Source organism: Diorhabda carinulata, chromosome 12, assembly GCF_026250575.1.
Source record: "Diorhabda carinulata isolate Delta chromosome 12, icDioCari1.1, whole genome shotgun sequence".
In the NCBI taxonomy this organism is placed as follows: Eukaryota; Metazoa; Arthropoda; class Insecta; order Coleoptera; family Chrysomelidae; genus Diorhabda; species Diorhabda carinulata.
In genome coordinates this window covers 1,148,457-1,175,214 of record NC_079471.1, presented here as the reverse complement: position 1 = coordinate 1,175,214, position 26,758 = coordinate 1,148,457, and the positions used below count along the sequence as shown (strand labels likewise).

The window sequence follows — 26,758 nt, the reverse complement described above, 5'->3', positions numbered from 1 at the left end:
AAATCGGAAATTACGACTACGAGTGACGTCACTACATAGTAAACACCCGGACGCAATCCGATTAAATCTATTTTATACAGGCCATTAGAGAACCAGTAAATTCCAATTTTTTTTTTGATTTAGCTCTTTAAATTACTCTTTTAAATGCCATGTATCTGTTGACAAATCAGTGTAGCCTGCGTCTGTATTAGAAAAAACATTTAAACTGCGAAAAAAAAATTTCGTCGCTACCAAATCGTTGAATAGTATCAAAAATTTTTAAGAACGGGCTCTGTTGTCGACGCGACGATCCTTTACAACTATAAACAATCAATTTTAGATTGTGGCGCACATTTTGTGGTTTGGATATGGACTTGGACTACAAGAAGTTTCGACAAAACCCTGCCAATTGGACTTGGGGTTAACGAAAATGGTTTAAATTTCGTTGATCTGTGAATATATCACGTTTTTTGAAGAGATCTAATGAAACATCGATACTTAGAATGATTAAAATGATTTGGAAAGTAGCCAAGATTATTTTAGAAACTTTACGGAATCGTTTTACCTAAGGCCGGCTCTGCGCCGCGAAATTTTCGAAAAAAATTATTGCCACGGAGAAAGCTAAATGAAGGGTAGCAATAAACGCCGTTCGCTATGCGATCGGGTGAAAAATAGGAGCCGAAAACAATGTAATAAAACCACCCCATAGCGACCCTTAGTCCGTATCCAAAAAAATTTTTCATAGAATGACTTTTATTTCATTATATATTCAAGTTGTGTATCTTGGAGATTGGATAACGTGGAAACCGCTCTCGGATATTGTTTAGAAAGTACTGAAAGTATTTTTTTGTATAAAAAAAAAGTTGTATACGAGGTCTGACGATAAAGTAATTAGATCGACGCTACAAAAATTATTTGGTGGCAGTTAAAAGTTGTCCCGGGCTATTATTGACTGGAATTTACTTGTTTAGATGCAAAATCCGACGTTTTCCACTTTTTGTAAGAGGAATATGTCGGTAGATCCGTCGAAACTCCTTCCCCAAGCTAATTAGCATCGTTTTCACTTTCTATTGGATCCTACCAATAATTTCCTGGACTAAATAAGGAAAATCGGTTCCAGAGAAGGCGTTTCAGTTTTTTTGAAGCGATTTCCATGCGAAAATGACCGTATTTGGTGTGGTTCGATCAAGACGATGCGCCAGATCAAACGTCCCTTATTGAAATTGCCAAAATTAATGGATAAAAGCCCGGATTGCTACCTCGTCCATCCTATTCGCCAGATTTAGCCCTCCGCGACTTTACACGTAGTCGGGAAGTTCTACAACATCTAATTTCGACATCCGAACAGATGACGACGTCAAATTATTATTAACAAATCTAGTTTTTCTTTTTTCGAACAAAGAAAAATATTTCGTAAAATTAATTTTGAAATGTGAGTTATTAATGATGGGAACCGGGTATAAACGTATCGAATTCGAAGTGAAAATGACGCAAACGTGAACAATTCATCGAGAAATAAATTTTCATTGAATGGAACGTCTGAGAAATTCGATTAATCTCACGATCTGGCAACAGGGCTTTAAATTTAAACGTTTTAATCTAGTTTTTGAAACGAAATAAAGTTTTGTACGATGGAAACCTGTGGGAAAGAAAGAAAATGAAAGGAAACATTGAAAACTATGGGAAATATATTGTAGATACTTCGGTTTTTTTACATAACCTTAAAATTTATTCGCAGAATTCAAATTTCAACGTAATATTGAATCTGACGTTATTTGAGTGATGAAAATGAAAAAAAAAAATCGATAAATGACTAAAATTTGTACGTGACGTTGAAAAATATTTGAAATTTTTGATTTTTTATGATAAAATTTAGCATTAAATCCACTTCTCGATATCAGATCGTCACCGAATCATTTTTATCAACCAAATCGACAAATTTCATAATTAGAATTGGTATACGTATACGGGGTTTGGTTGAAAAGCTTCCGAAATAAAAAACTTTATCAAACAAACGCATTGTGGACGCGTTTAGACCAAAATTGGGTTCGAATTAACATTTTCCAACCCTTATTGAGGAATTTAAACAAAATGAGTCTGTTTTTGCATCGATTTATCACCTTAGATAAAACCTAGATCATTTACTGTATCCCTAAAACGAAAAAACAGTCAAAACAAGGGGTTACGAAGGGTAAACACGCTCCATCCACCCTATTCACCAGATCTAGACCCCCGGAGACTTTTGGTTGGAAAATTTCAGAAATATAAATAGAAAACACTATCAAACAAACGCATTTGTGAGATTTTAACGCATTTCAGACGCGTTTAAACCAAAATCACAATCGAATTAACATTTTCCAACCCTTATTGAGGAAATTTAAACAAAATGAGTCTGTTTTTGCATCGATTAATCACCTTAGATCCACTACTATATCCCTGAAACTAAAAAACAGTCAAAACAAGGGGTTGCGAAGGGTAAACACGCTCCATCCACCCTATTCACCAGATCTAGACCCCCGGAGACTTTTGGTTGGAAAATTTCAGAAATATAAATAGAAAACACTATCTAACAAACGCATTTGTGAGATTTTAACGCATTTCAGACGCGTTTAAACCAAAATCACAATCGAATTAACATTTTCCAACCCTTATTGAGGAAATTTAAACAAAATGAATCTGTTTTTGCATCGATTAATCACCTTAGATCCACTATTATATCCCTAAAACGAAAAAACAGTCAAAACAAGGGGTTGCGAAGGGTAAACACGCTCCATCCACCCTATTCACCAGATCTAGACCCCCGGAGACTTTTGGTTGGAAAATTTCAGAAATATAAATAGAAAACACTATCAAACAAACGCATTTGTGAGATTTTAACGCATTTCAGACGCGTTTAAACCAAAATCACAATCGAATTAACATTTTCCAACCCTTATTGAGGAAATTTAAACAAAATGAGTCTGTTTTTGCATCGATTAATCACCTTAGATCCACTACTATATCCCTGAAACTAAAAAACAGTCAAAACAAGGGGTAGCGAAGGGCAAACACTCTCCATCCACCATATTCACCAGATCTAGACCCCCGGTGATTTTTTTCCTGTTACGTAACCGCGAAATTTCACTTCAGGAGATAATTTTTTGAAAATTATTTTGAAAAATCAAAATTATTACGAAAAAAATATGTTGTTTATTTATTAGATCGATATTTATGCGACGACCCTCGTAAAAGTCTGTGTGGTGATGAAAAAACATAATTTATCGCGTGCAGCCAACCGAGAATTCTCCTCATATGAAATATGAAAATAGAGTAAGGTTAACTTCTATATTTACACTGTTGCCGCTATTAAAATCTCGTCGGACCGAATTAGTCGAATTATATAAAGTGAACAAAATGGCCGCGGGTGCTAACGAGAATTAAACTCGTTTATAAATTCTTTTTTTAATCGCCTAGATTCTAGAAATTTTTTAGATCAAGTTTCGTTTGAAATCAAGCCTCCCTAATATAAAAAAAGAAAAAATTTGTATGAAAACATAGTTCCTAATTCACAGATAAATTGATTAGACCTGTTTCTAGGTATTGGTACGCACTTTTTTGGGCATCTATTAATAAAATATATTTCAATATATTGTTTAATTGAAAAATTAGTCCTTTTTCAACAAATATTGAACTTCATAAGATAAAAATCAATAGGATTATTATTATGTACCTAAATACCACACTACACACCTGATTTGGTATCCAGTGACTATTATATCAAAAAAATAACGTGACCAATGATAAATATCAACCATTTTAGAATCACTATTCGAAAAATTTTGGTTCGTTTATCATCAATTGGATCAAACGTTACAATTTTTTTCAGTGTATCTTAAATAACGTGTTTTTTTATTCCAATTTTTTTATATAAGACTAAAAATAGTTGTAGAGTAAAAATTGACAGTTCAAATCGAGGTTTTCATTGACGGATGAGTCGCCATTGAACTGTCAAGGCTATTTCAACTCAATAAATCGTATGACTAATAAAAAAAAAACATTTGACACATAGTCTTCTGAAAGTTGGTACTACGTAAACGTCATATGAAGCAGCGCCATCTGTGTGCGAGTTATACAACTTATTAAGTGATGTTTTGAAACCTCGTATGAATAAAGGCACATATAAAATTATTTATTTCATAGAAACTCGTAACAAAATTAAATTTTTCAGTTGAAAAACTATTATAGTTTGACCAAAACGTATCGTAAGATATTTTGTTTTATATAAAATTTCATTCAAGAAATATTATTCGATATTTCACCAATTTTTTTTGATTGAACCTTGTATGTTTATCAAAATCAATAAACTATGTCTAAATTTAGGTCAATAAATTTATCAAAAATTTCATTTTTTTCGATAATTTGATAACGAAATTTTTCTATGGGATTAACATCAATTCAGGGGTGACTATAGAAATGAAACTTTCAAAATACCTACTCGTCGTATTTTTTTTTCTCGGCGATCGATATTCTCCCCTCTACCCCTCGTTCAACCCTATTCATCTCGACGAATTTCCAGCCGCACACAGAAAACGGATCCGAACAATATACAAAAGCAGAGTAGGCCGACAACGCACATTGTACAGAAACGTTGCAACTCATTTGTATGCGTTCGGCAACGTCGCACAGTTACATAAGCAGCTGTGGCGGGTCGAATGACGTCAACGAGAGAAATAATAAAATGTACGGATGGGATCTAACCTGCTAGCCAGCCAAGCAGTCGCTACTTAAATTCGTTACAAGTTTCTTGAATTCAATTCGTATTTTAGAAATTTTGAAAAGTATTTATTATATATTATATAAGTTTCTTAATGCTATTAGGAAAATTTTTAATATCAAAAAAAAAGTTGAGTCTCATAAATTATTAATTAGTTGTTTGTATTGCTTAAAATACAAGGGAGAAGCAATAATTTATTGTACAATAGTCAATATTTTGTATTTGGAACAATCAAAAATTGATAAATATATGGAAAAATTTATCTACGGTTATTTTGACGTCACACCTGTTTGTTTCAGGTCATATTTGTTGTTGAAATAAATACGAGAGTGAGTGAAAAAGTTCGTTAACCTAACCTAATTTTTTTTTGTAATAAAACACAGTTTTGGTTGAAAAATTTTATTTTATATATATGTCCTTATCGAATTGATATTATTTATCAAAAATTAGAACCCGAAATTAATAATTCAAAGTTCATAGAATTCAAAATTCGTGGCACGCCAAGAAATTTTTTTAATTCACCTCGTACGACATGAAGTAGCAGCTAGTAACTCATGTCAATCTATTAGAAGCTTCACATTCTAAATACTCTTAAATATTTTTTTTCCTTCACCACAAACTGCCTTTTATTAGTATTGTATCCAATACATTATTGTTAAATATACAGAGTGTCCCACGACGAATTAAAAACATCAATATAATGCAAAATACGTATAGTAAAATCATGAAAATTTCTACGTTTAGGTTTTCGGATACGATCTTTTTAACTAAAATATTTTCAAAGATGGCCGACTTCCGGTTTTACCCGAAGTCGACTGTAACTTTGTTATTTTATATGGAACACCCTGTATAATAACACATTTTTGAAATCTACGTAAAATTTTAGCATACTTTTGTCTAAAAACTTTTTTCGAAAAATTCATAATTTTTGAGTTATTAATTTTTTTGTAAAAAAATTTCACCATTGCAGACCCTTATAAATTATTTTTTTACGTGGATACCCTTAAAGATATGAAAATTGTTTCTGTTCGGTTACTTTTAGCAAAATTAGACATATATGCATCCATGTCAATTTAATAACGAATAAATAAAATTTAGTCCACACCTGCATTTATAAAAATTTATAGAAAACATTTAATATTTGGATAACGGCAAGGTTTAGGTATAGGGAAGTATACATGAATTTGCCTTATTTTTTACCCCTGAATGCATTAAAATAGAAAAAACCGGGTGGTTCTATTTAAAAAAATAGAGAAATTTGATATTTATGAAATTAAACTTTGAATACTTTTTATACATACCCTGTATAAAAAGAAAAATTTTTCAACATAGATTCAAATATATCTAACCTTTCTAAAATCAACAGAACAGAAACCATTTTAATATCTTTAAGGGTATCCTCGTAAAAAAATAATTTATAAGGGTCTGCAATTTTTACAAAAAAATCAATAACTCAAAAAGTATACATTTTTTGAAAAAAGATTTTAGACAAAAGTATACTAAAATTTTCCATATGTTCCATATAAAATAACAAAGTTACAGTAGAACCGGAAGACGGCCATTTTTGAAAATATTTTAGTTAAAAAGATCGTATCCGAAAACCCAAACGTAGAAATTTTCCTGATTTTACTATAAGTATTTTGCCATATACAGATAGTTTCAAATCATCGTGGGACACCCTGTATAAATAACCGCGTTCTGTATTATTATGATGAATTTATCATTAAAAGAACAAAATCCTTATACATGATTTAATCGAGTAAACTAGACAACGCCGCAATCGACAGAAATAATGGCTGGCAATAAGTAAACTAAAGAATAAACAGCGTTGCCGGTTCGGAGACCTTGTTGCCTCCAGGCAGGTAATCGAGAATGAATAAATGAATAATTCAAGTTTTAGTTCTTCGGAATGAGTGAGAGGGAGTAAGAGACAACGAGGAGAAAGAGGTTATAAACTTTAATGTTTGTTCTATGTTTATGCTATCGAAAAATCGTGTACCGGTATTTTCAACGAGGCAACGCGGATTTCACAAAGAAAGTAGATTCGTGGGTAAAACAGATCTCACAACATATTTACTGTAATCAGAAGGTTGACCCCGAATGAATATTCGTAAAAGTTTCCTATATACAGATATGTATTCACCACCCCATTTTTTCGTTCCATAAGAGTTTTGCAAATAATTTTAGATTGACCTTTATAAAACCAGACAACACAGTCTCGAAATTTAATCGATGATTTAAAGTGATTGGTCAATAAGTTACTTAATCACGTCAATGAATACTACAGACAAGGTAACGCCAATTTTAACGATACGTTTTTAATTTCTTTTGATATAAAAATTTATTGTCGATTCCAAAATTGATTTTACTAAATTCTAGTCGTCGATATATTCTTGTTTCAACTTATGATGTTATAGCATATTTTGAACGGATAATTTTAAGTCATTTCACATTTAAATTTCATGTTTTTGAATGCCTTTTATTTTATGCGAGATTGATGTGGTTGAAGTTGTAATAAATCGATGTTTTAGTTCTTTCTTTTACCCTCAATTTAATTAGAAACATGTTAGGGTGGATCGCACCCTCATTTAAGGGTTTAAAAATACAAAAATCAATAAATGAAAATAATATATACTATTTTGTAAATATTCTCTTTCTATTAGCGACTTTTTATTTCAAAATAATTCATCCACCGAAAAAAAAAAATTTCTTCTCTGGCTATACAGGGTGTCCCACAAGTTAAAACTTTCTGTATATGAAAAAATATTTATAGTAAAATCATGAAAATTTCTATGTATAGGTTTTCGGATACGATCTTTTTAACTAAAATATTTTCAAAGATGGCAGTCTTCCGGTTCTACCGGAAGTCGACTGTAACTTTGTTATTTTATATGGAACGCCCTGTATAATAATACATTTTTGAAATCTACGTAAAATTTTAGCATACTTTTGTCTAAAAACTTTTTTCGAAAAATGCATAATTTTTGAGTTATTAATTTTTTTGTAAAAAATTTCACCATTGCAGACCCTTATAAAATATTTTTTTACGAAGTTGCCCTTAAGGATATGAAAATGGTTTCTGTTCGGTTGCTTTAAGCAAGGTCAGACGTATTTGAATATATGTTGAAAACTTTTTCATTCCATACAGGGTGTGTATAAACAGTGTTCGAAGTTCAACTTTATAAATATCAATTTTCTTTATTTTCTTAATTAGAACCACACGGTTTATTCTATTTTAATGCATTCAGGAGTAAAAAATAAGGCACATTCATGTATACCTATATCTAAACCTGTTTTCTGTAATGTCTTAGTGCTTGTATCAACGGGTCAAAATAAAATTTAGACCACACCTGCAAAATTTACAGAAAACATTTAATATCTGGATAACGGTAAGGTTTAGGTATAGGAAAGTATACATGAATTTGCCTTATTTTTTACCCCTGAATGTATTAAGATAGAAAAAACCGGGTGGTTCTATTTAAAAAAATAAAAATATTTGATATTTATGAAATTAAACTTTGAACAGTTTTCATACACACCCTGTATAAAAAGAAAAATTTTTTCAATATAGATTCAAATACATCTAACTTTACTAAAAGCAACCGAATAGAAAACATTTTAATATATTTAAGGGTATCCTCGTAAAAAAATAATTTATAAGGGTCTGCAATTTTTACAAAAAAATTAATAACTCAAAAAATATACATTTTTCGAAAAAAGTTTTTCGACAAAAGTATACTAAACTTTTACGTAGATTTAAAAAATGTATTAATTTACAGGGTGTTCCATATAAAATAACAAAGTTACAGTCGACTTCCGGTAGAACCGGAAGACGGCCATCTTTGAAAATATTTTAGTTAAAAAGATCGTATCCGAAAACCCAAACGTAGACATTTTTCTGATTTTACTATAAGTATTTTGCCATATACAAATAGTTTTAACTCGTAATGGGACAACCTGTATACCTCTACAGATATTGTAATGGTTTTTCCGATGATTGTATCTTTAAGTGTGGATCAGGATTAAAATTAATTATTTATACAATCGTAGGACCTTTATATATATAGGGATGGAGATTTCTTTGATAAATATTATTTAAGGTTCTGTTATGATTTTTTTATATTGTTTAGTCTTATATAATTACGTGCATTACATATTATACGATGCACTTTACATGATTTACATAATAAGTATCTTGTTTAAACACAATTTAAATCTTATTTTGAAGGTTATCAATCAGATAATATTTTATCTTTTATGTATTTGAAATGTTTTTCATTTTTCGTATAAAAAAAATCAATTTCTAGAAAAAAAAACATGAATTGACGTTCCTACCACACTGCACGCCTGATTTGGTAACCAGTCACTTTTATATAAAACAAAGATAAACCCTTCGTACATCAGTATTCAAAAAAACTTGTCCAAATATCATAGTTTTTATTTGCTTTGTTTAAAAACATATTAAAACATACAAAAGGTAAATATATATCTTTTTATTTTCCTAGAATTATAATTATTCAAGAGTCGATAAACTTTTCTAAATCAATTACTGTTATAAGTTCGAAAAAATGCGTCATATAAGTAATAACCTTATTCAGAAAACAACGAGGTGTTAGTCAAATGTAGTAGCGGCAACGTCGCGTTCGTTCGAGGTGAAACGAGTAAACTAACGTTATATACAACAAACCCGACCGTTGGTTGAACGAAGTATCGTTTCTTTGATAAATAAATTTTATTATCCGCTTTTAATTTATGTCCCGGCGGTTTTATTTAGTTTGATTCCCAATGAAATATTTAAGAAACGGTACCCTGTTATAATATGTAATATGTTTATGTAGGTATATTAGTATAATTTTTATAATGATATGACCTCTTCGTGACCTTGACTCATTACGTTAGAAAGATTGGTAATAATGGAAACTTTAAATAGAAAAATAAAAATGGCAAACTAAATTTACTTCATTTGAAATTTGGTACCATCGATATGAATATGTCAAATCTGTCATTGGAATCATAAAGTTCGATCATTTTTAATGGTGGACGTATTCAGAACGTTCAGTTCACTGTATAATATCACTAAAATTTTTTTTAGATACATACCAGGTGTAATAGAAAATTAATAGAATCATTAAACTCGCAAATAGTCAATACATAGACTGTTACTTAAGTTTTAAGCTATGTCTAATCTGACATTGACATATGACTTTCGACATATTCCGAAATCAATCTCGGTCCCATTTCGCTACATGATATAGTTCGTCCGAAAATCAAACAATTAAAAAAGTTGTAATTTCTTTTTTAATTACGAATTCGTAATAAACCGACCTTTGGATTTGGACGATTATTTCTATTGGATTGAGAGACATTTTATTTTAGTCACGTGATGGTTAGACCTCCATCGTTTATTTACGAATTGACAACAGCTAAAAGCTTGTTGTTTAATTTTCATAATCACAGCTAATTATAAGCATAGTTTTGCGTACTTTCATATGATTTAACGATTTGGCAATAATGTCTATTTTTTGTATCATATAAATGAAGTTTATTTAAGATGAAACTAGATATATTTAACTGATTTAAATATTGAATAAAATGCAAATAACTACTTGCGCTATTAAAAAATACAGTATGCGTTTTTACCGACCGATATTAAGTGCCAGGAGGTTGTTGACCTGGTTCTTTTGCAACTGAAATTTCTATTTAAAAATTAATTGTGTGTGTGTGTGTGTGTGTCTGTGCAATTTCGTCATCTTTTAGGTTATTATATATAATAGTTCAAGTTATTGTAGGTTGAGGAACGTTTGAAAAAAATTTTATCAACGTTTCAACTAAATCATATTTTCAACAAAACTTTGTACCGGGTGGACAACATAATTATTTGAAAATATAATTAAAAAAACTTTGTAGTTTTAGTCTATCTATTTATATAAGAAATGGGGGAAAGTGGGAAAGTTGTTATCTAAAAAAATGAAATGTACGAAAAACTCGGACAAACAAGGCGAGGTCTGATTGATAGAATTGTTTAACATATAGATGCAAATATATGAAAAACTAGATATTATTTTAATAATAGGGAATGTTTTTACGTATTTAACATTATAGTTGCGTAGTTACAGGTGATTCATTTCATATATTCGACTTTCGACCGGATGCAAGGTGTTTTGAGGGCATTCAGACTTTCTAGTTAGTACATACACATGACATATCATTTGTTGTATCGATATTTGCTACTGGTCGTCGAATTTTTCACTTCAATTTCGTATTGTCAGCGAAAATAATAGACTGCTCAATCTCATTGTATCTACGCACACGATTTCAACGGTCTACTCGGCATAATAAAATGGCGCACCTATCGAAAAACATACACAACATTGTTATTATAATTGATGAACTTTATATCAGAGTTGTCGCTGACATTTGCGGACCCCACGTGGTACATGCAAATAGAGGGCGTGATATTTCATGTTAATTTATTTAATGAAACACAAAACGTTACAATGGTGATCGTTTTGAGTGAGTGGCGAATGCTAAACGGAACGAGTTCGACGTGATAGGGCAACGTTTATTAAATAGCGTCTCAACATGCACACGTAAAATTTTAGTTGATAAAGGAAAGGAGCGCAAATTAAAACGGGGCTTAGCACATACCTACGAGATGTCGTGAATCATTTTTTTTTCTAAACGAATATATTCTCTTGGAATTCATCACTTGAAATAACCAAAAACACAGGACCGGTTTTGGGAAATTCAATTTAAGAATTCGAATTATATATTACACCCTGTATAATAATTTTTTTACACGCATTAACCGATTTACGACGTATATAAATAAAAAATTAAAACGACATACGCCACAATGTTGTTATACGAGTGCTATTCGAAAAGTTCATTTACAAATATTCGAAATATTCGTATTGGTCAAAATTGGAATTTAATCGCGAATGTTTTTTATGATTTTCGACGTATTTCGAATTCAATATTATTCCCACTTCGTTACAGGATATAATTCGTGAAGATAATCCCAGGATCGGTTTTTAAAAAATCAGTTTAAGAATTCTTATTATATATTACACCCTGTATAATAATTTTTTAAACGCATTAACCGATTTTCGACGTATATAAATAAATGAAAACGACATACGCGACAATGTTGTCGAACGTACTCAGAATTTGTTGTTATACGAGTGCTATTCGAAAAGTTCATTCACAAATATTCGAAATATTCGTATTGGTCAAAATTGGAATTTAATCGCGAATGCTTTTTATGATTTTCGACGTATTTCGAATTCAATTTTGTTCCCCTATAATTCGTGAAGATAGTCCCAGGATCGGTTTTGAAAAAATCAATTTAAGAATTCGAATTATACATTGCACCCTGTATAATATTTTTTTTAACGCATTAACCAATTTTCGACCTATATAAATAAATGAAAACGACATACGTTCAATTTTTAATGAACGATTATATATCTTATTAAACATACGAGGACGGTTCCAAAAGTTGTCCAAGTTTGGCGCCAAAATTCAACATTATTTTTACCAAATATAACTACTGCCATCTCTGGGTCTGTCCAGGGGATCACATAGTGACAGGTATTATTTCGAAAAAGAGAAGGATTTAAACATTTGAATTAATTGGAAAGTATTGGTTAGTGCATTGAATGCGTGGGCCAGTTTACAATGTCTATATATCCAAGGTCATAATTAACATTGCTATTAAAGCATTTTACGTAAATGATAGTTTTGTAATAATGTCAAGATAATGTTTATTTTCTTCATTAATAAAGTGAATTTTCACCGATCAAGGTCCATTTCATTAAAATAATTTTGAAACGCAATCATAAATTGTTTCTATTTAAATTTCGAGATATGGCAACACTGACGTGAATATGTCGAATCTGACATTGACATTTGTAATGGTGAACGTACTCAGAAAGACTTGTCGTACGATTTTCTACGACTGTCTAACTCAAAATTTATATAGCGACCCTCGTATACATACGTATTAACACAATTATAGACAGTTAAATCAGCGGTAGTCAAATTGTTTTACAAGAACATTCGAAATAAATAAATTTTCATCAATTTTTCCAAATATTACATTTTTTATCATTCGATTTAATAAAATCGATATAAAAATATCGTTCGAATTATATAGAGGCAATGAAAATAAAAACGACCGTCAGTTTCACCTTGTCTTAACTCATCTCAACGAGGCATTCAAACTAGAAAGGAAGAGAAACATTAAATAAATAATATGCCGGTTGCCAGATACTTTTCTCGATCTAAAATTAAATCGGAGACTCGTCTATGTGTGGAACTCAAATACATCGTCTTCGAAACGCTGAAAATCCAACCTTGAACCAATACATTTCAAATATAATATACACTGCCCGTCAAAAATTTCTGCCCACACCATTTAAATTTAAAAATTATATATTTTAACAAATTTCTAGTTCAAATCGGTGTTTTACAAACCGAAAATCAAACTTAATCCCACCTAGAGTAGTGTCTACAAGACCTACTCGACACGTGGACGCGGTTCTTGAGCTCAGAATGCGCCTCCAGACGCTCAGGACGTAAATTTATTGAAACTCGTCTCTTTGGAGGTAGTGCAAACAACGGGAAGCATGTCTTTCCCGAACATTTTAACCTACAGAAGTTTAAAATCAATATCTACAGGCTCGTGAATTATTCTTCGATGTTTATGATTGTAGTTTAGTCCTAGTTAAGCAAAAACGTGCTGTATACATGCTTTTTAGACCCAGTCATCTTTTCTTGAATAGTTTTCGTTCTTGCAAATTGTTAAAATAACAATTTCACCGATACTACCACGACATACCGAGCTGTCCAGCTTAATCCCACTTAGAGTGGTTTCTACAAGACCTAATCGACACGTAGACGCGGTTCTTTAGCTCAAAGTGCGCCTCCAGACGCAAATTTATTGAAACTCGTCTCTTTGGAGGTAGTGCAAACAAAGGGAAGCATGTCTTTCCCGAACATTCCAACCTACAGAAGTCGAAAATCAATATCTACAGGCTTCTCCACACTCTAGACGCCAACCAGGAGCTCTGGCGATTAAAAACGTTGAGTCCTTGTAGCACCAAGAATTCTGAACTCAAAACGAAGGGTGTTTCATCATTGTTCTCGAGAACAAATCTTTGTAGGTAATAAAATATAAATTTCCTCACGATGTACAGATTTTTTTCACTCTTAAATCAGGTACCTGCCTTTTATGTGTATTTTTTTTTATAGACCAGCTCTTTTAAAATCTGGAGGTACCTAAATTGCACAGGTAAAAATTCTTAGTATTATCTATCTGAAGGGACCTTTTGTCAAAACCCGAGATTATTGCTTACGTTATAAACAGAATTGAGACCGTACTGAACAAGGAATTGTAAATCAACCTTCTCTATTAGCTATTTTATATACAGGGCGATTCTATAATAAACTTTCGAATACGTTCAAGGTCAACAACAATCTAGTAAAAAAAATTATGAGGAAAATATAAGAATTCAGAAAAAATAATTTATATCGTTCAAGAAGAAGAAATAAGCACCTGACATGTGGTCTAAGTTATCTCAACATCATAATGCAAACAGTATCTTTAGAAAAACCTTTACAAGATCATGGCAATTCAATACACGTGTTAAAACTATTTTTTAAATAGTCCTGGTACATTTTACGAGGGTGAAATTATATAAAATGAAACTCAATTTTAGTCCACCTTATATATTTTGTTGCATAAATTTGCAAAGACCCTGTAAATAATGAGTATTTTCAGTAGACTGGCGAAATGATAAATATTTATATGACTGCACATGTGGGATATATCCATATTTTTTTTTTAATTTTAGAAATACAAAATAGCAATGATGTCGACGAAAACAAGCTTGCCAAAATAAAGAAATAAATTTATTTTGCGCCATTCCATTGGAGAAATTCCAAAAGAAAGTACGTTAAAAAATATTTTTCGCCTACCACGGTAAATAAATTTTTCATATTTCATGTATATTTGATTTTACTAAATAACCGATCATAATTATTAAAATTTTTCATTATTAGACGTGGCAACGCTGTAATCGTGTAACGCTTTATTCTAAAAACACATCGTCATAATCAATTATACCAACTACCAAAACATATGCTTTGTTGCCAATTTTCTCTCAATTCCCGCAGTATTGGATGAAATATTTCTTTAGAATTTACATTTACAATTTATTCAAACGCAAATTATTTTGTTTATGATTCATAATAACATTAATTTTCATATATTATTTTATAACACGTGTATTTACTTGTTAATAAAATAAAAAACAGAAGAATATACTTATTTTATCGTTTCACAAAAAAAAAATCGATTGCCTGAAATGAAAATGCACAAACTTACCTTTGAAACTCACAAAAAAATACACTTATAGAAAAAAAAAAAAAAAATTGTTTATACAGATCGAACATTTATGGATATCATTAAAATAATACTCGATAGAAACCAAAAAGTGTTCAATTGAGAAAAATGATTATTTTTCGTAAATTTTAGATTGATTTAGGAAATATTTCGCTGAAATAAGGCAGATAATAAGAAATATATGGAATTTTATCTGTCGAGTTGCTATATAAGATAACAATTTATATTAATTCGATAATTTGTACAAAACCCAACGAATTTAGAGTGGAAAATTCATGGAATTAGATTAATATTTATTTCTAATTACTTTAAACTATTGAAATTGAAAAAATAATAGATATACAACAAAAACTATGTGTAAAAATAAAGTTAGAAGAAACCAAACCAAGTAAGTCACAATAACGAAACAAAGAACGATTTAGGAAACAAAATATAACAACTGTTATTATATATAAACGTCGTATATAGTAAATTTTGATTTGTTTAACTTAAAAATATGATAAGGGATTTGGTTATATAAATAGGTTGATGAAGTTGTTCAAGCTAAACATAGATGATGACTTAGAAGATACTTTATCAGTTATTTGCTGCTATAAAAGATAAGTTTTTGATAAGCAACAATTCAGTCTCTTCAAATGAACTGTAAATTCCAAGTGTCTGGATAGACTCATCGTAGTGATTGAAAAAATTAATTAAACCACATTGAACCTAATATAAAACATTTAACTGCGTAGAAAATTTAAATTTGTTAGTTAAGTACACCTACGAAAAGGCATTTATCGGAATTAGAAACAGCTTATTTATTTATAGAAAAAACACTTACTAGTATATTTAAAATAAAATAAAAATAATTTCGATAGTAGTAACGGAATTATATTAAAATTTGTAGGTTATACAAAATGGAACACGTATATAACAAGGCTGCTGTTGCTTGTAGCATAAAATTGTAGCTGCGACTTGACGTTTACGTTTGGTTGCACAATCCGATATTGTTAGGCAAATGGTTGAATTTTAAGACTATAATATCGATAATATTCCTGTAAAAAATATGTATATAAGTATATATTTACCGTTTAAAATGTTCTCGAATTCTTTCTTCTCGTATATTCTCGGGTAAATTTCCTACCCACAAGTGTCTAGTCTCTCTGACCATTTTGCCCTAAACACCACATTGAGGAATTTTTGTTTTTCGTCGCACAGACACTATTTCACAAAAAAACACAGCCGTTTCAACTTCATTTTGACGCCGCACTGTTGTCGAACTAACTTCGGTTTTCCACACAATACCACTTCACATATCGACACCCACTTCCTGTAAAACACTCCAAATTAACGCTTTTTTCACTATTTTTTTACACTTTTAGCACTGTGCCGAGCTATGTATTCACTTCATTTTCGCTGGCTCTACACAACGTACTGGGATCGCGCTTCTGGTTCGAAATGTGCTGCAACGCCTTGTGCTCGAAATCGAGATTCATCAACGACTTACGCTCTACAACACGCTCAAGACAAAGATCACCTCGAACGTACGTCGTGTTGAAATCGGACGATTTCGTGTACCACGCTATACCTTTCCTTTATATTTCGTCTCTCTCTACTGGACTTTTCGGGCGCTTGCGATACGCTACTAGCATTCCTACAAAATTCGTTCTATTTTTATAATTATTACGATATATTGTTTGTTTTCGTCCGTGATGCCACGCTGGAAAATAATATCGATTTGTATTATAATCATCCAATCCACTCTCTGTTCCTATACTGAATTAGCCAGATACCGTGAAAGAATTATGTAGGTACATAATTTACTATTGGAGCTATTTTTATATCGAACCTCAACCGAACCGATGATTTTATCGTACTTATAAAATAACCTTTTAAGCAAATTACATCCAATATTTAAAAAACGTCGTTTCTGCTATAACCGAAAAAATGTATATTTAAAAAACAAGTTACTTATATATTTGAAATACCTACATTTCAAGCATAATGTTTTTTATTCCACGTTTTTTGTTTAATTCAAACATTATAATAATTACTTTATGCGTTTACATTTTTTTACTTTATCGAATATAATCCTTTTAAGATATATCTATTTATTGTACTTTTTGGATAATAACGTTTCGAAATATTTAAATTTGGTTGTTTTGTTAAATGAACTTTGGTTTTTTAAGGCAAATAGACAACAAAAAAATAAAAAAAAATGTGAAATTCTCAAAATAACACGTCGACTTTGAAGCTTGTGTACGTCGACGGCGAAATCTTTTTGGAACGCATAGTAGGCTGTTTTAATTGAGGCTCGGTCGAGTCTACTTTCTAGATATGGGTGGGTAAGGAAGAATGTCGGAGTCGTTCAACAACTGTACAACGGTATAAGTGCGGCGTTGTCGTGTTTTTTATTTTTCTCGAAATCGAAAAAACTTTTATATTTTGTATAAAAATGTATATAATTACTTATATGAACGAGAAAATGTATATTACACGTGTTTTTATCATAGTAGAATTTCTAATTCATTAAAGAAAATGGAAAAAACCTCAAATAATGTAGAAATTTACTATATAGATGGAAAATTTAGAAGAACTATTAACCCTTCGAATTATTATTTGGTGATTAGTTACAGGGTGTCAAAAATTTTTTTCACACAATAATAATATATCAGTAATATTGATTTTTGGTTGAAAATCATTATTATGAGTTTTTGTATAGATTTATGAATATAATTTGATATTTGTTCTAGATTTGGACATCTCTTCATCGAATTTGTGTGAAGCTTTGACATATTTTTGTTATTATATTTGTTTGTGTTATAAAAAAACAATTTTGTTAATTTACAACTTGTTATAGTTTTGTACTTCGGAAAAATAAATCAGTTAACACACCTTTTTTGACGGATCTAGAAATACTTTACCAGGACCGAACTCATGGTTATATTTTTTTGTTTACTCGTATACAAATTGATACTATTCGACTTGAAAATATATCATATCAAGGCATGTATAACAAAAATAAACCATTCTCGTATTTGAATAAAAAAAAGTAAGACATGACTTTGTATTCAAAAACGATTACGAAAACATTTTATATTCGCACGATGAAATTCAGTTTCGGTCTAGTCCACTTCAAAACAATGGTTATTCTTTTTAATTTTCGCATATAATATCTATTAAAATAGACAACAAGCAGTTTGATTCGGCAAATAGAGACAATAGTCAACTTTTGTCATTATATTTCAATTAGTATTTTAATTAAACATGTTTCAACTAATGGCTGAATACGGACCTGTCACGAACCAAATAATAGTACTTTTCCAATCAATTGTTTTTCTAGTAAATTAAATACTGACTTGAAAGTGAATGATTTCACTACATAATATCAACTCAATTTTTGATGTGTCATGTATTTAAAAGATAATTAAAATTATATTATACATCGACGTGTCCAATCTATCCTAGAATCGTCCATTGTTAAGAATATGTATTATTTATAAATTACCGCTTTGTATTGTTTCATTTTGTATAAATGGATTATCAATTAATTTGATACTTTAATCGTTTTTATAACAATAACAGTACTGATTTTCCAGTTCATTTTTTTGGAATTTCTATTACTTAAACACTACTGACATCTACATGTGAAAAAATAAAATACATAAATCTGAGCAAAATTAAAAGGAAGGAAACTTTACACAGTATACTTCAATTTGGAGTGATTTAGTATAACAACAACTAGATGGCGCCATTTAAATCAAAATAGTAGTTTGTATTTATTAAATTTTATTAATATCGAACTACCCACGTAAAATGAACATATTTGGTATACATAATTTATTGCAAAATTATAATCAATTAAAAATTTGTATTAATTTGAGAATTAACGACATCTATATATGATGATAACTATTAAAGTGAGCTCAATTACAGTAAACAATAAAATTGTTTCAAATCGATTGTTTATCAAAATCCAATCAAAATTCCTAATTAATTGAAAGTAAAATAAGTTTTTTTTTTATATTTTATAAAGATGAAACTGTTAAAATTATGTCGGAAATGTTTTTCATCTAATTGCTACACTCCTGACATCTACTTGCGAGTAGTTGGAACAGAAATCAATTCAACTACAGGAAACGATCATGTCACACTTTTCAAATTGAAATGTTTTAAGAACGTATGTTTGAAAAATACTTTTGTGTGTCACTTTGACTAAATGTTGATTTTCAGTTAGTAAAATTTTAGTAGTAATTAAATAAAAACCAAAAAATATCATTTTATTAAAAAAAATATAGATAACATTTTTAAATATTAAGAAAGCATTTATTTCCAAGATACATCTTCTAAAATCCATTGTTGAGTTTTCCTTTTATCACAATCGTTTATAAGAACTTCTTGAACAGATCCCATGGAAGTTTTCACATCCAGACATTTTTGATTGGTTACATGTCGTATTTCTTTTGTCTAATAATAATAAATAATTATTTAGACACAAGTACACTGAATAATGTCATTAATGTCACTGTCAACTGTTCTGGTGTAGCACCAGTGCGATATTGGAATCAATTAAAGTCAGAAACGTGTGTTGATGTTGATGAATTTTACTTTTAATTCAATGGTTGGTGTAGCGTATACGAAAACGTGTGAGTTGCCTACCTTTTTATCGTATTCCCACTTCTGTCTACTGATAAAATGACAGGCGACAATTCGAACTTTCATCGAACCACTTTTTGGTTTTTCTGGTGCGTCCAAACAAATGGAATCGTCCGTCATTATGTAACCCTCTTTTGTCATGATAAACATTTCTATTTCGATCTCATCTAAACATCTAAAATTGTAATATTTAAGTCGATCAGTGACCTTTGTTACGAAGCGGAAGTGAGAGTTCGCCATTACAGGGTATCGGAAATTCAGTGATGTGTCAGTGTGACGTAAGCAAGAGATCTATGAATTTATTTGGATTGTAGGTATACGGGGTTCGTTATTTATACGAGGGGCAACGAAATCATTATGATGGCAACACACGATGTATAGTTGTCAAAATATTGATATACCAGGTGTAGTCACGCGGCGGTTATATACTGGAAAGTCATATACGGGGTATATTCGTATAAAAAGTGAAAAGTGGTAATAACGTCAAAAAAGTTAGTTTTTGATTGACCAAAAAGGCATTTTAGGGGTAATTTACCTTTATAAAAGTGACGTATACTTCAATTTGATGAAGATAAATTGTAATAACAACGCCATAAGAGCGGTGTTTGTTAGTTATACGGGGTGGAAAAGATTTTACAACTTTCAGTCGTTATACGAGGTGTAGTCAGATGATACAAGTAAGAAAATACTTTCCTTGGACGAAATTTGTGGTTATAATGAGTTTTTCTTTTCGAAATTTCCGATTAAGTGTAATTTCCACATTATTACTGGTTGCATATATACTACACACGCTATTATTAATCTAGATGTCATCGAAACGTGTCAGCTGTCAACTGTCAACCGTCAGCCGTCAACTGTCAATCGATATTGACGTAATTATTCACTTATGTGAGAATAAAAAACTTGTAATTATGGATTTTAATTGCAAAAATTTCTAAAAAAAAGCGTTTCAACGGGATTTAATGAGTTATTTGAAAAATATAAATATACAAATTGAAGAAAATATGTGATTGTTTTACTTACACGTCAAGGGTGGCTTTTCCCATCGGTTGATTCATGAAATTTTTTTGATCGGGTTTCAAAAGGCACATATTTTTGCCGATATTTTTTATTTTTCCGAAAAATCGATCGTCTTTCGGAAAAAAATGTTGCGGCCAAACGTTATCCAAATACCAGGAAAAATTTTTACACTTCAATCTCTTTTTCAAATCGACCCTTGAACTAACGTTCTGATGCTCCTTCACTTTCCTAAAACGAGGAATTACATCTAACGACGTCTGGCAACACCGCTATATACCAAATTTCCTTAGAAATTTGGAAAAACTACGTCCGGCAACGTCGTGATACTAATTTTACTAGTTTTCGGGAAAAATTATGTTTGGCAACATCGCAACATCTTGTACCGCTAGTTATCAAAAATATTCACAATCCGGAGGAAAAAATGCATTTGGCAGCATTGCATTATCAAGGCGTTACAAAATGTCATATTTTCCTAGCTCTAGTGAAGCATTGATCAAATTTGGCAACATTTCATTTATTCTTGTATAGTAAATCGGTAAATTTTCCTAGTTTTGTGGAAAAAAAAAGTTCGGCAACACCGCAATTTTGATTTGTTTCTTTATGGCTTGTTATCAAAATTTCGTAGATTTAAGGAAAAAATTACGTTTGGCAACAATGTATTCAAACATAATGGCATAAGGGACACTTACATCTAGAAAAAAATTTTTTTTATAATAAGTAGTCAAATTTCCTAGATTTGGGGAAAATCTACGTTTGGCAACATCGCAACTTTAGTAAATATCTTAATAACTAGAAAAAATTCGTAGATTTAAAGAAAAAATTACGTTCGGCAACAACTTTTGAGGAAAATTTTGATTAAAATGCATAAGTTGTCCTAAATTCCAAAAATTCGTCAAATTCCTTTAGATATAGGGAAAACTGCATCTGGCAACAATGTCTTCGCACAAAAAAAGCACAAAATTCACCTAATTATGGAAAAAATACGTTTGGCAACATCGCAATTTCAATAAATATCTTAATAACTATAAAAAATCCAAGATTTAAGGAAAAAAATTACGTTTGACAACAAATTTTTTGAAAAATTCTGACAATAATGCATAAGTTGTCCTAAATTCTAAAAATTCGTCAAATTTCCTTAGATCTAGGGAAAACTGGATCTGGCAACAATGTCTTCACACAAAAAATCAAAAAATTCATCTAGTTCTGCAAAAAATATGTTTTTTACTTTATTTTTCTATAGTAAGTAGTCAAATTTCTTTAGTTTCGGGAAAAATCTACGTTTGGCAACATCGCAATTTCAATAAATATCTTAATAACTATAAAAAATCCAAGATTTAAGGAAAAAATTGAGTTTGGCAACAAATTTTGAGGAAAATTCTGACAACAATATAAAAATTCGTCAAATTTCCTTAGATCTAGGGAAACCTGCATCTGGCAACAATGTCTTCACACACAAAATCGAAAAATTCACCTAGTTTTGCAAAAAATATGTTTTTTACTTTCTTTTTTTATAGTAAGTAGTCAAATTTCCTAGATTTGGGGAAAATCTACGTTTGGCAACTTCGCAAGTTCAATAAATATCTTAATAACCATAAAAAATTCCTAGATTTAGAGAAAAAAATTACATTTGGCAACAATGTCTTCGTTAATAACATCTTAAAATTCATTTAGTTTTGAAAAAATAAATTTGACAATATTTACTTTCTTCTTTTTTATTAAGTAATCAAATGTCCCTAGTTCTAGGGAGAATTAACGTTTGGCAACAGCGTAATTTTCGAAATTGTACGCTTAAACACTGAACAAATTCCAATGAATCTTACCTCGACTGTTCGTTGAATTTAAAAAAAAAATCCGCCCATTCGTCCAACCACACTACCGCCACTCTGGCCAAATTCGTATACAGAGTCTTTTCCAATCCCCCCGGAAATGAATACGGAGAAGATTTTCGGAAAACATGTCCGACTCTCGAACACGGAGATATTTGAATTTTCCCTCCGCACTGCCATATCCGTAACGACATTTCCAAATTCTCCCCGCCCCATATATTCATATCCTCATCGTAGGCGCCAAATTCGAAAAACGCGTTTCTATCCATAGCGAATAAACCGCCGGCCATTGCCGGGGAATTAAACGGCTGAGTAATGTCGTACTGCCTTCGCTTCATCTGCTCACCCCCTAAAGTATACCATCTAAAATTTTTTCTCGTTCAATAATTTTTTATTTCTCAAATTAATCGGTTTAGAAAAACGTGACCTACTCGAAATCTCTACTTTTAAAAAAACAAACATCTCGAATCTATTGACAATCCCTCGTATCTTATTACGTACTTGGGTGGAGCTACGAATGTTCAAATCAGAAGAAATACATTCGGAATATATCAAATGCGTTGCCAGATTTCAAGTATTTCAAGTTCCACTACGAAAAATGTACCTCGTCTTTACCTAAATTGAAGATTCCAGTTGAACGCACCCCAATGCAATTCGAAACTTTTAACGTACGCGAAAGTATCATGATTAATAATATCTATGGTGGGACAGATTACGGTCGTTTTGTCTTTACTTATGACATGTAGAAGAGGCTCTAACCAACCGACCGTACATTCGCAATGGGCGTCTAGGAAAGTTAGTACCTCCCCTTTTGCGGCTCTAGCTCCTTTTAACCTAGCTTTTATAAGGCCTATCCTTTCGACACTTCTCAATATTATTACTCTTATCGGTAACGATTTGATATAATCTTCTAAAGGCTTTCGTAAAAAAGCTAAAATAAGAAAAACTTTCTCCAATAACGATAATAACCGATCTTATCCGAATAGATTAATACGCGGCAAGGTTAATAGAGAATAGGTTGCCCGATAACGTTCTCGTTTATAAAAAGATGACGTCACGCGTCTACCAACATTATATTCGCGGTTCACAATTAGAATCGATTAGTTAATAACCAATACAAAATTTTAACTGATTTTAATTAATTAAATATTAATAAAAAATTAATTAATTAAATTAAATTAATATATATATACTTTTTCATACTGCTCATTAGTAACATAACCCAACTTTTAGTTAAACGTCAATGTTAATTTTGAAAGTGCGCATGCGTTAAAGGGTTTCACGATGTTTTCTCTTACCTCGTTCGCTGGCGTCATCTACTAATATTATTTCTTCGATTAATTCTTTTGGGGATCTATTGATGACGCTCCAAACTGTTCTCAATAAAGTTGACCACGCTTCGTTGTGAAACACGATAATAATACTAGTTTTAGGATATGATTTGTAATCGTTAAAAAGTTTATTACATCTGAAATGTGACTAATATAATCAAAATTATTGTTAACGCTGTATAAACAGAATTTTTAGAACCATCCTCGTATATCATAAGTCTTTTAAAACACGTCAAATAGAAACTAAAATGGCGGACACTTTCTACGTTGAGTTGGGAAACTTTTTAACTGACCCTCGTAGTATGTCAAATAACTCAGTACTACCCTGTTTTATAATATCTATAATAAATTTAAATTTTACACTTAATAGATATACCGAGTTCACTAATTTCGAATTTAGTTTTACCGAATGTAATATTTTATATTAAACTTACCTTTTTCTCCTAAAATCTGGCAACGTTCTATTTAACGGTATTTGATCACTAACTAATAAATTGAATTGATTTATTTCGTACAATTGTTGTGTTTTTACGTAATCTTTGTTATTGATAACCAGGGGTTGTCCATTTTTCCCCGCATTAGGGGATGGATTGAAATTATTTTGATTGATAGTTTCATTTGAAGCGGCAGGTACGACGCGTGACGTATCCCCTCTATAATGACCCACCACAACTCTAATACCATGTTTGTCTACGTACTCTTCCTGATCTTTTTTTCTGAAATAAGGTGACTTATATCGTGAAATTTTCGAATTGTAATAATTTTTTATGAACTTTACTCACTTTATAACGTGTTTCGGATGCATTTCATTGTCTTTTTTATAAAAATATATCTTTAATAATAAAATAACAGTTACTGTTACAAATAGTATAGAGGGACACAGTTTTTTAACTCTTCTTAAAGTTCCAGCAAGCATGCTGTATCTGAAATACAGACATATACAAAGATTCAATCATAGAAAACATATTCTACAATTAACTAGAAGTGTTGTTAGCTGTTTTTGAGATTATAGACACCAAGAAAATTAAACAAATGAGATTGGGGATGTAGCGTTTGATTTGGCAACACTGGAAGAAACGACAGGTTGGAAATGTAGTGATCTTTTTTCGAAAATTCATTTATTCTATGAGTATATGAGTTTTATGTGCATTTTTCTATAATAAGGAAATATAAAAACTTTCAAAACTTACCTTTATAATAATAATAAATAACTTTCTAATATTAAAAACTTTACCATAAGACATAATACCTTATCTTATACACACTCTCATTCCTTGTGCAACAATCGAGAAAAAAAAAGTAAAGTTTCGTAAGGGTTCTGAACATACTCGGAACTACGATAAATTATAGTCACCCAATAAAATATTAACTGTAGTACAACTGTACTTGAATAAATACTATAAATGTTCAACTTTAAGTCGATGGTATCATAATGAAGTAGTTCGTATAAATGACCGTGAACTTTTACGGAATACCACGTCTTAGACGATTGACTTTTAAAAGGAAGTCGCACGCATTTATTGGGTTTTGGTAAAATATTTAAAAAAGAAAATAAGATATAATTAGTAGATTTTCCACAATTATAGTTAATAACTTGTGAAAATTGAAAGTGAATTTAATTATAATGAATTTATTTAATCCCGAAGACGATGTAAACATAACCTCAATGTTTATAACAAAAAAAATTAATAACATTGAACTAATTTCATTACAAGAGTTTGTTATTTATATTATATACGTAAAAAATAATTTTCAATGGGAAGAAATCATTTTGCATCCAATTTGTATTCCGGACGTACCCTCGCTTTATCCAGCTAAAAATTCGACGCTCTGTATCAGGTTAACAGAAAAGTGTAAATATAGTTAGTTACATCCCCACTAAATTTACATTCGAATAAAAAAAGGCACGTGCCACCTATTTCATGAAACATATTGTATCCCATTCGAAAACAAACAAAACGTAGGGCTTCCCGCATCGAAAACTATATCTATATATATATATATATATATATATATATATATATATATATACAATGGAAAATCGGTATCGCACTTTGAAGTGCGTGCCATATGTGATACAAAGCAACTACTAATACTATGTTCGTATACAGGGTAGCTCATAATTAGTATAATGCAACAATAACATTCGAAATTTTTGTTAGTTAAACGTATAATAAATTATACAGGGTGTATCAAAATTGATAAAAAATCTTTCCCGACGGAATGAGATGTAAGAACTTGTATTCAAATTGAATGAGAACGTTGCGGGAAGCAGGGGAAGTCGAGTGCTATTTTTGCCACGCGACTAAATGCGATACGATATCGTCGAGGGGTCGGGGGAGGCGGTATCAACCCTCGCACTATTCAATATTCATGTTTGCCTGGTACGAAGCGTCGTCAATTGAGCGCCGTCTAACGCGCGCCGCGTGCTGACGTCACCTAGCCACCTGGTTTCTATTTATATTATTCACCTGTTGATATCGACGCTGCGGATTATACGGGGAATAATTGACATACAAGAAAACAATTTATAATTCTGAAAAACTGTTTAAAGTTATTAATCACAGGTCTTTTAAGATGTTTTGAAATTTTTTAATACGAGGGTGTGTATTTGAAATGAATGTAATTTTAATTCCCTAATATATTATAAATATCTGTATAAATCCTTTGGGATGATTTTCCCTCGCTTCAAAGGGTTGTTTTCACCTTCTCACCCATCATGTTCTTTTGATAGAAATACTCCCTTTATGGATACCGCCGATGGCTGGGTTTATGGAAGTACAAGTTTCCCTTTGGAAAAACC

The 26,758-nt window shown here is 30.9% G+C and overlaps 2 protein-coding genes across 3 annotated transcripts in view; both read right to left on the bottom strand.

Moving 5' to 3' along the window:
* LOC130900201 (protein split ends-like) overlaps positions 1-16,743 on the bottom strand; it is a 65,372-nt gene extending 48,629 nt beyond the window's left edge. The window contains exon 1 of one of the 2 annotated variants that reach the window (XM_057810656.1): positions 16,211-16,743. In XM_057810656.1, the coding sequence (XP_057666639.1) occupies positions 16,211-16,293 (83 nt within the window). In that variant the 5' untranslated portion in view covers positions 16,294-16,743. The remainder of the gene's footprint in view (positions 1-16,210) is intronic. The other variant, XM_057810658.1, reaches the window with a different exon arrangement.
* Positions 16,744-19,376: 2,633 nt separating this feature from the next.
* Positions 19,377-25,256, bottom strand: LOC130900200 (polypeptide N-acetylgalactosaminyltransferase 1-like). Its single transcript, XM_057810655.1, has 9 exons — positions 25,146-25,256; positions 24,738-24,878; positions 24,390-24,671; positions 23,923-24,092; positions 23,240-23,555; positions 22,619-22,987; positions 20,802-21,026; positions 19,782-19,953; positions 19,377-19,589 (listed from the first exon to the last, which is right to left on the bottom strand). Exons 2-9 carry the CDS (start codon positions 24,869-24,871, stop codon positions 19,449-19,451), a joined length of 1,809 nt encoding a protein of 602 aa, XP_057666638.1. The 5' UTR covers positions 24,872-24,878; positions 25,146-25,256; the 3' UTR covers positions 19,377-19,448.
* Between the last annotated feature and the right edge of the window lie 1,502 nt (positions 25,257-26,758).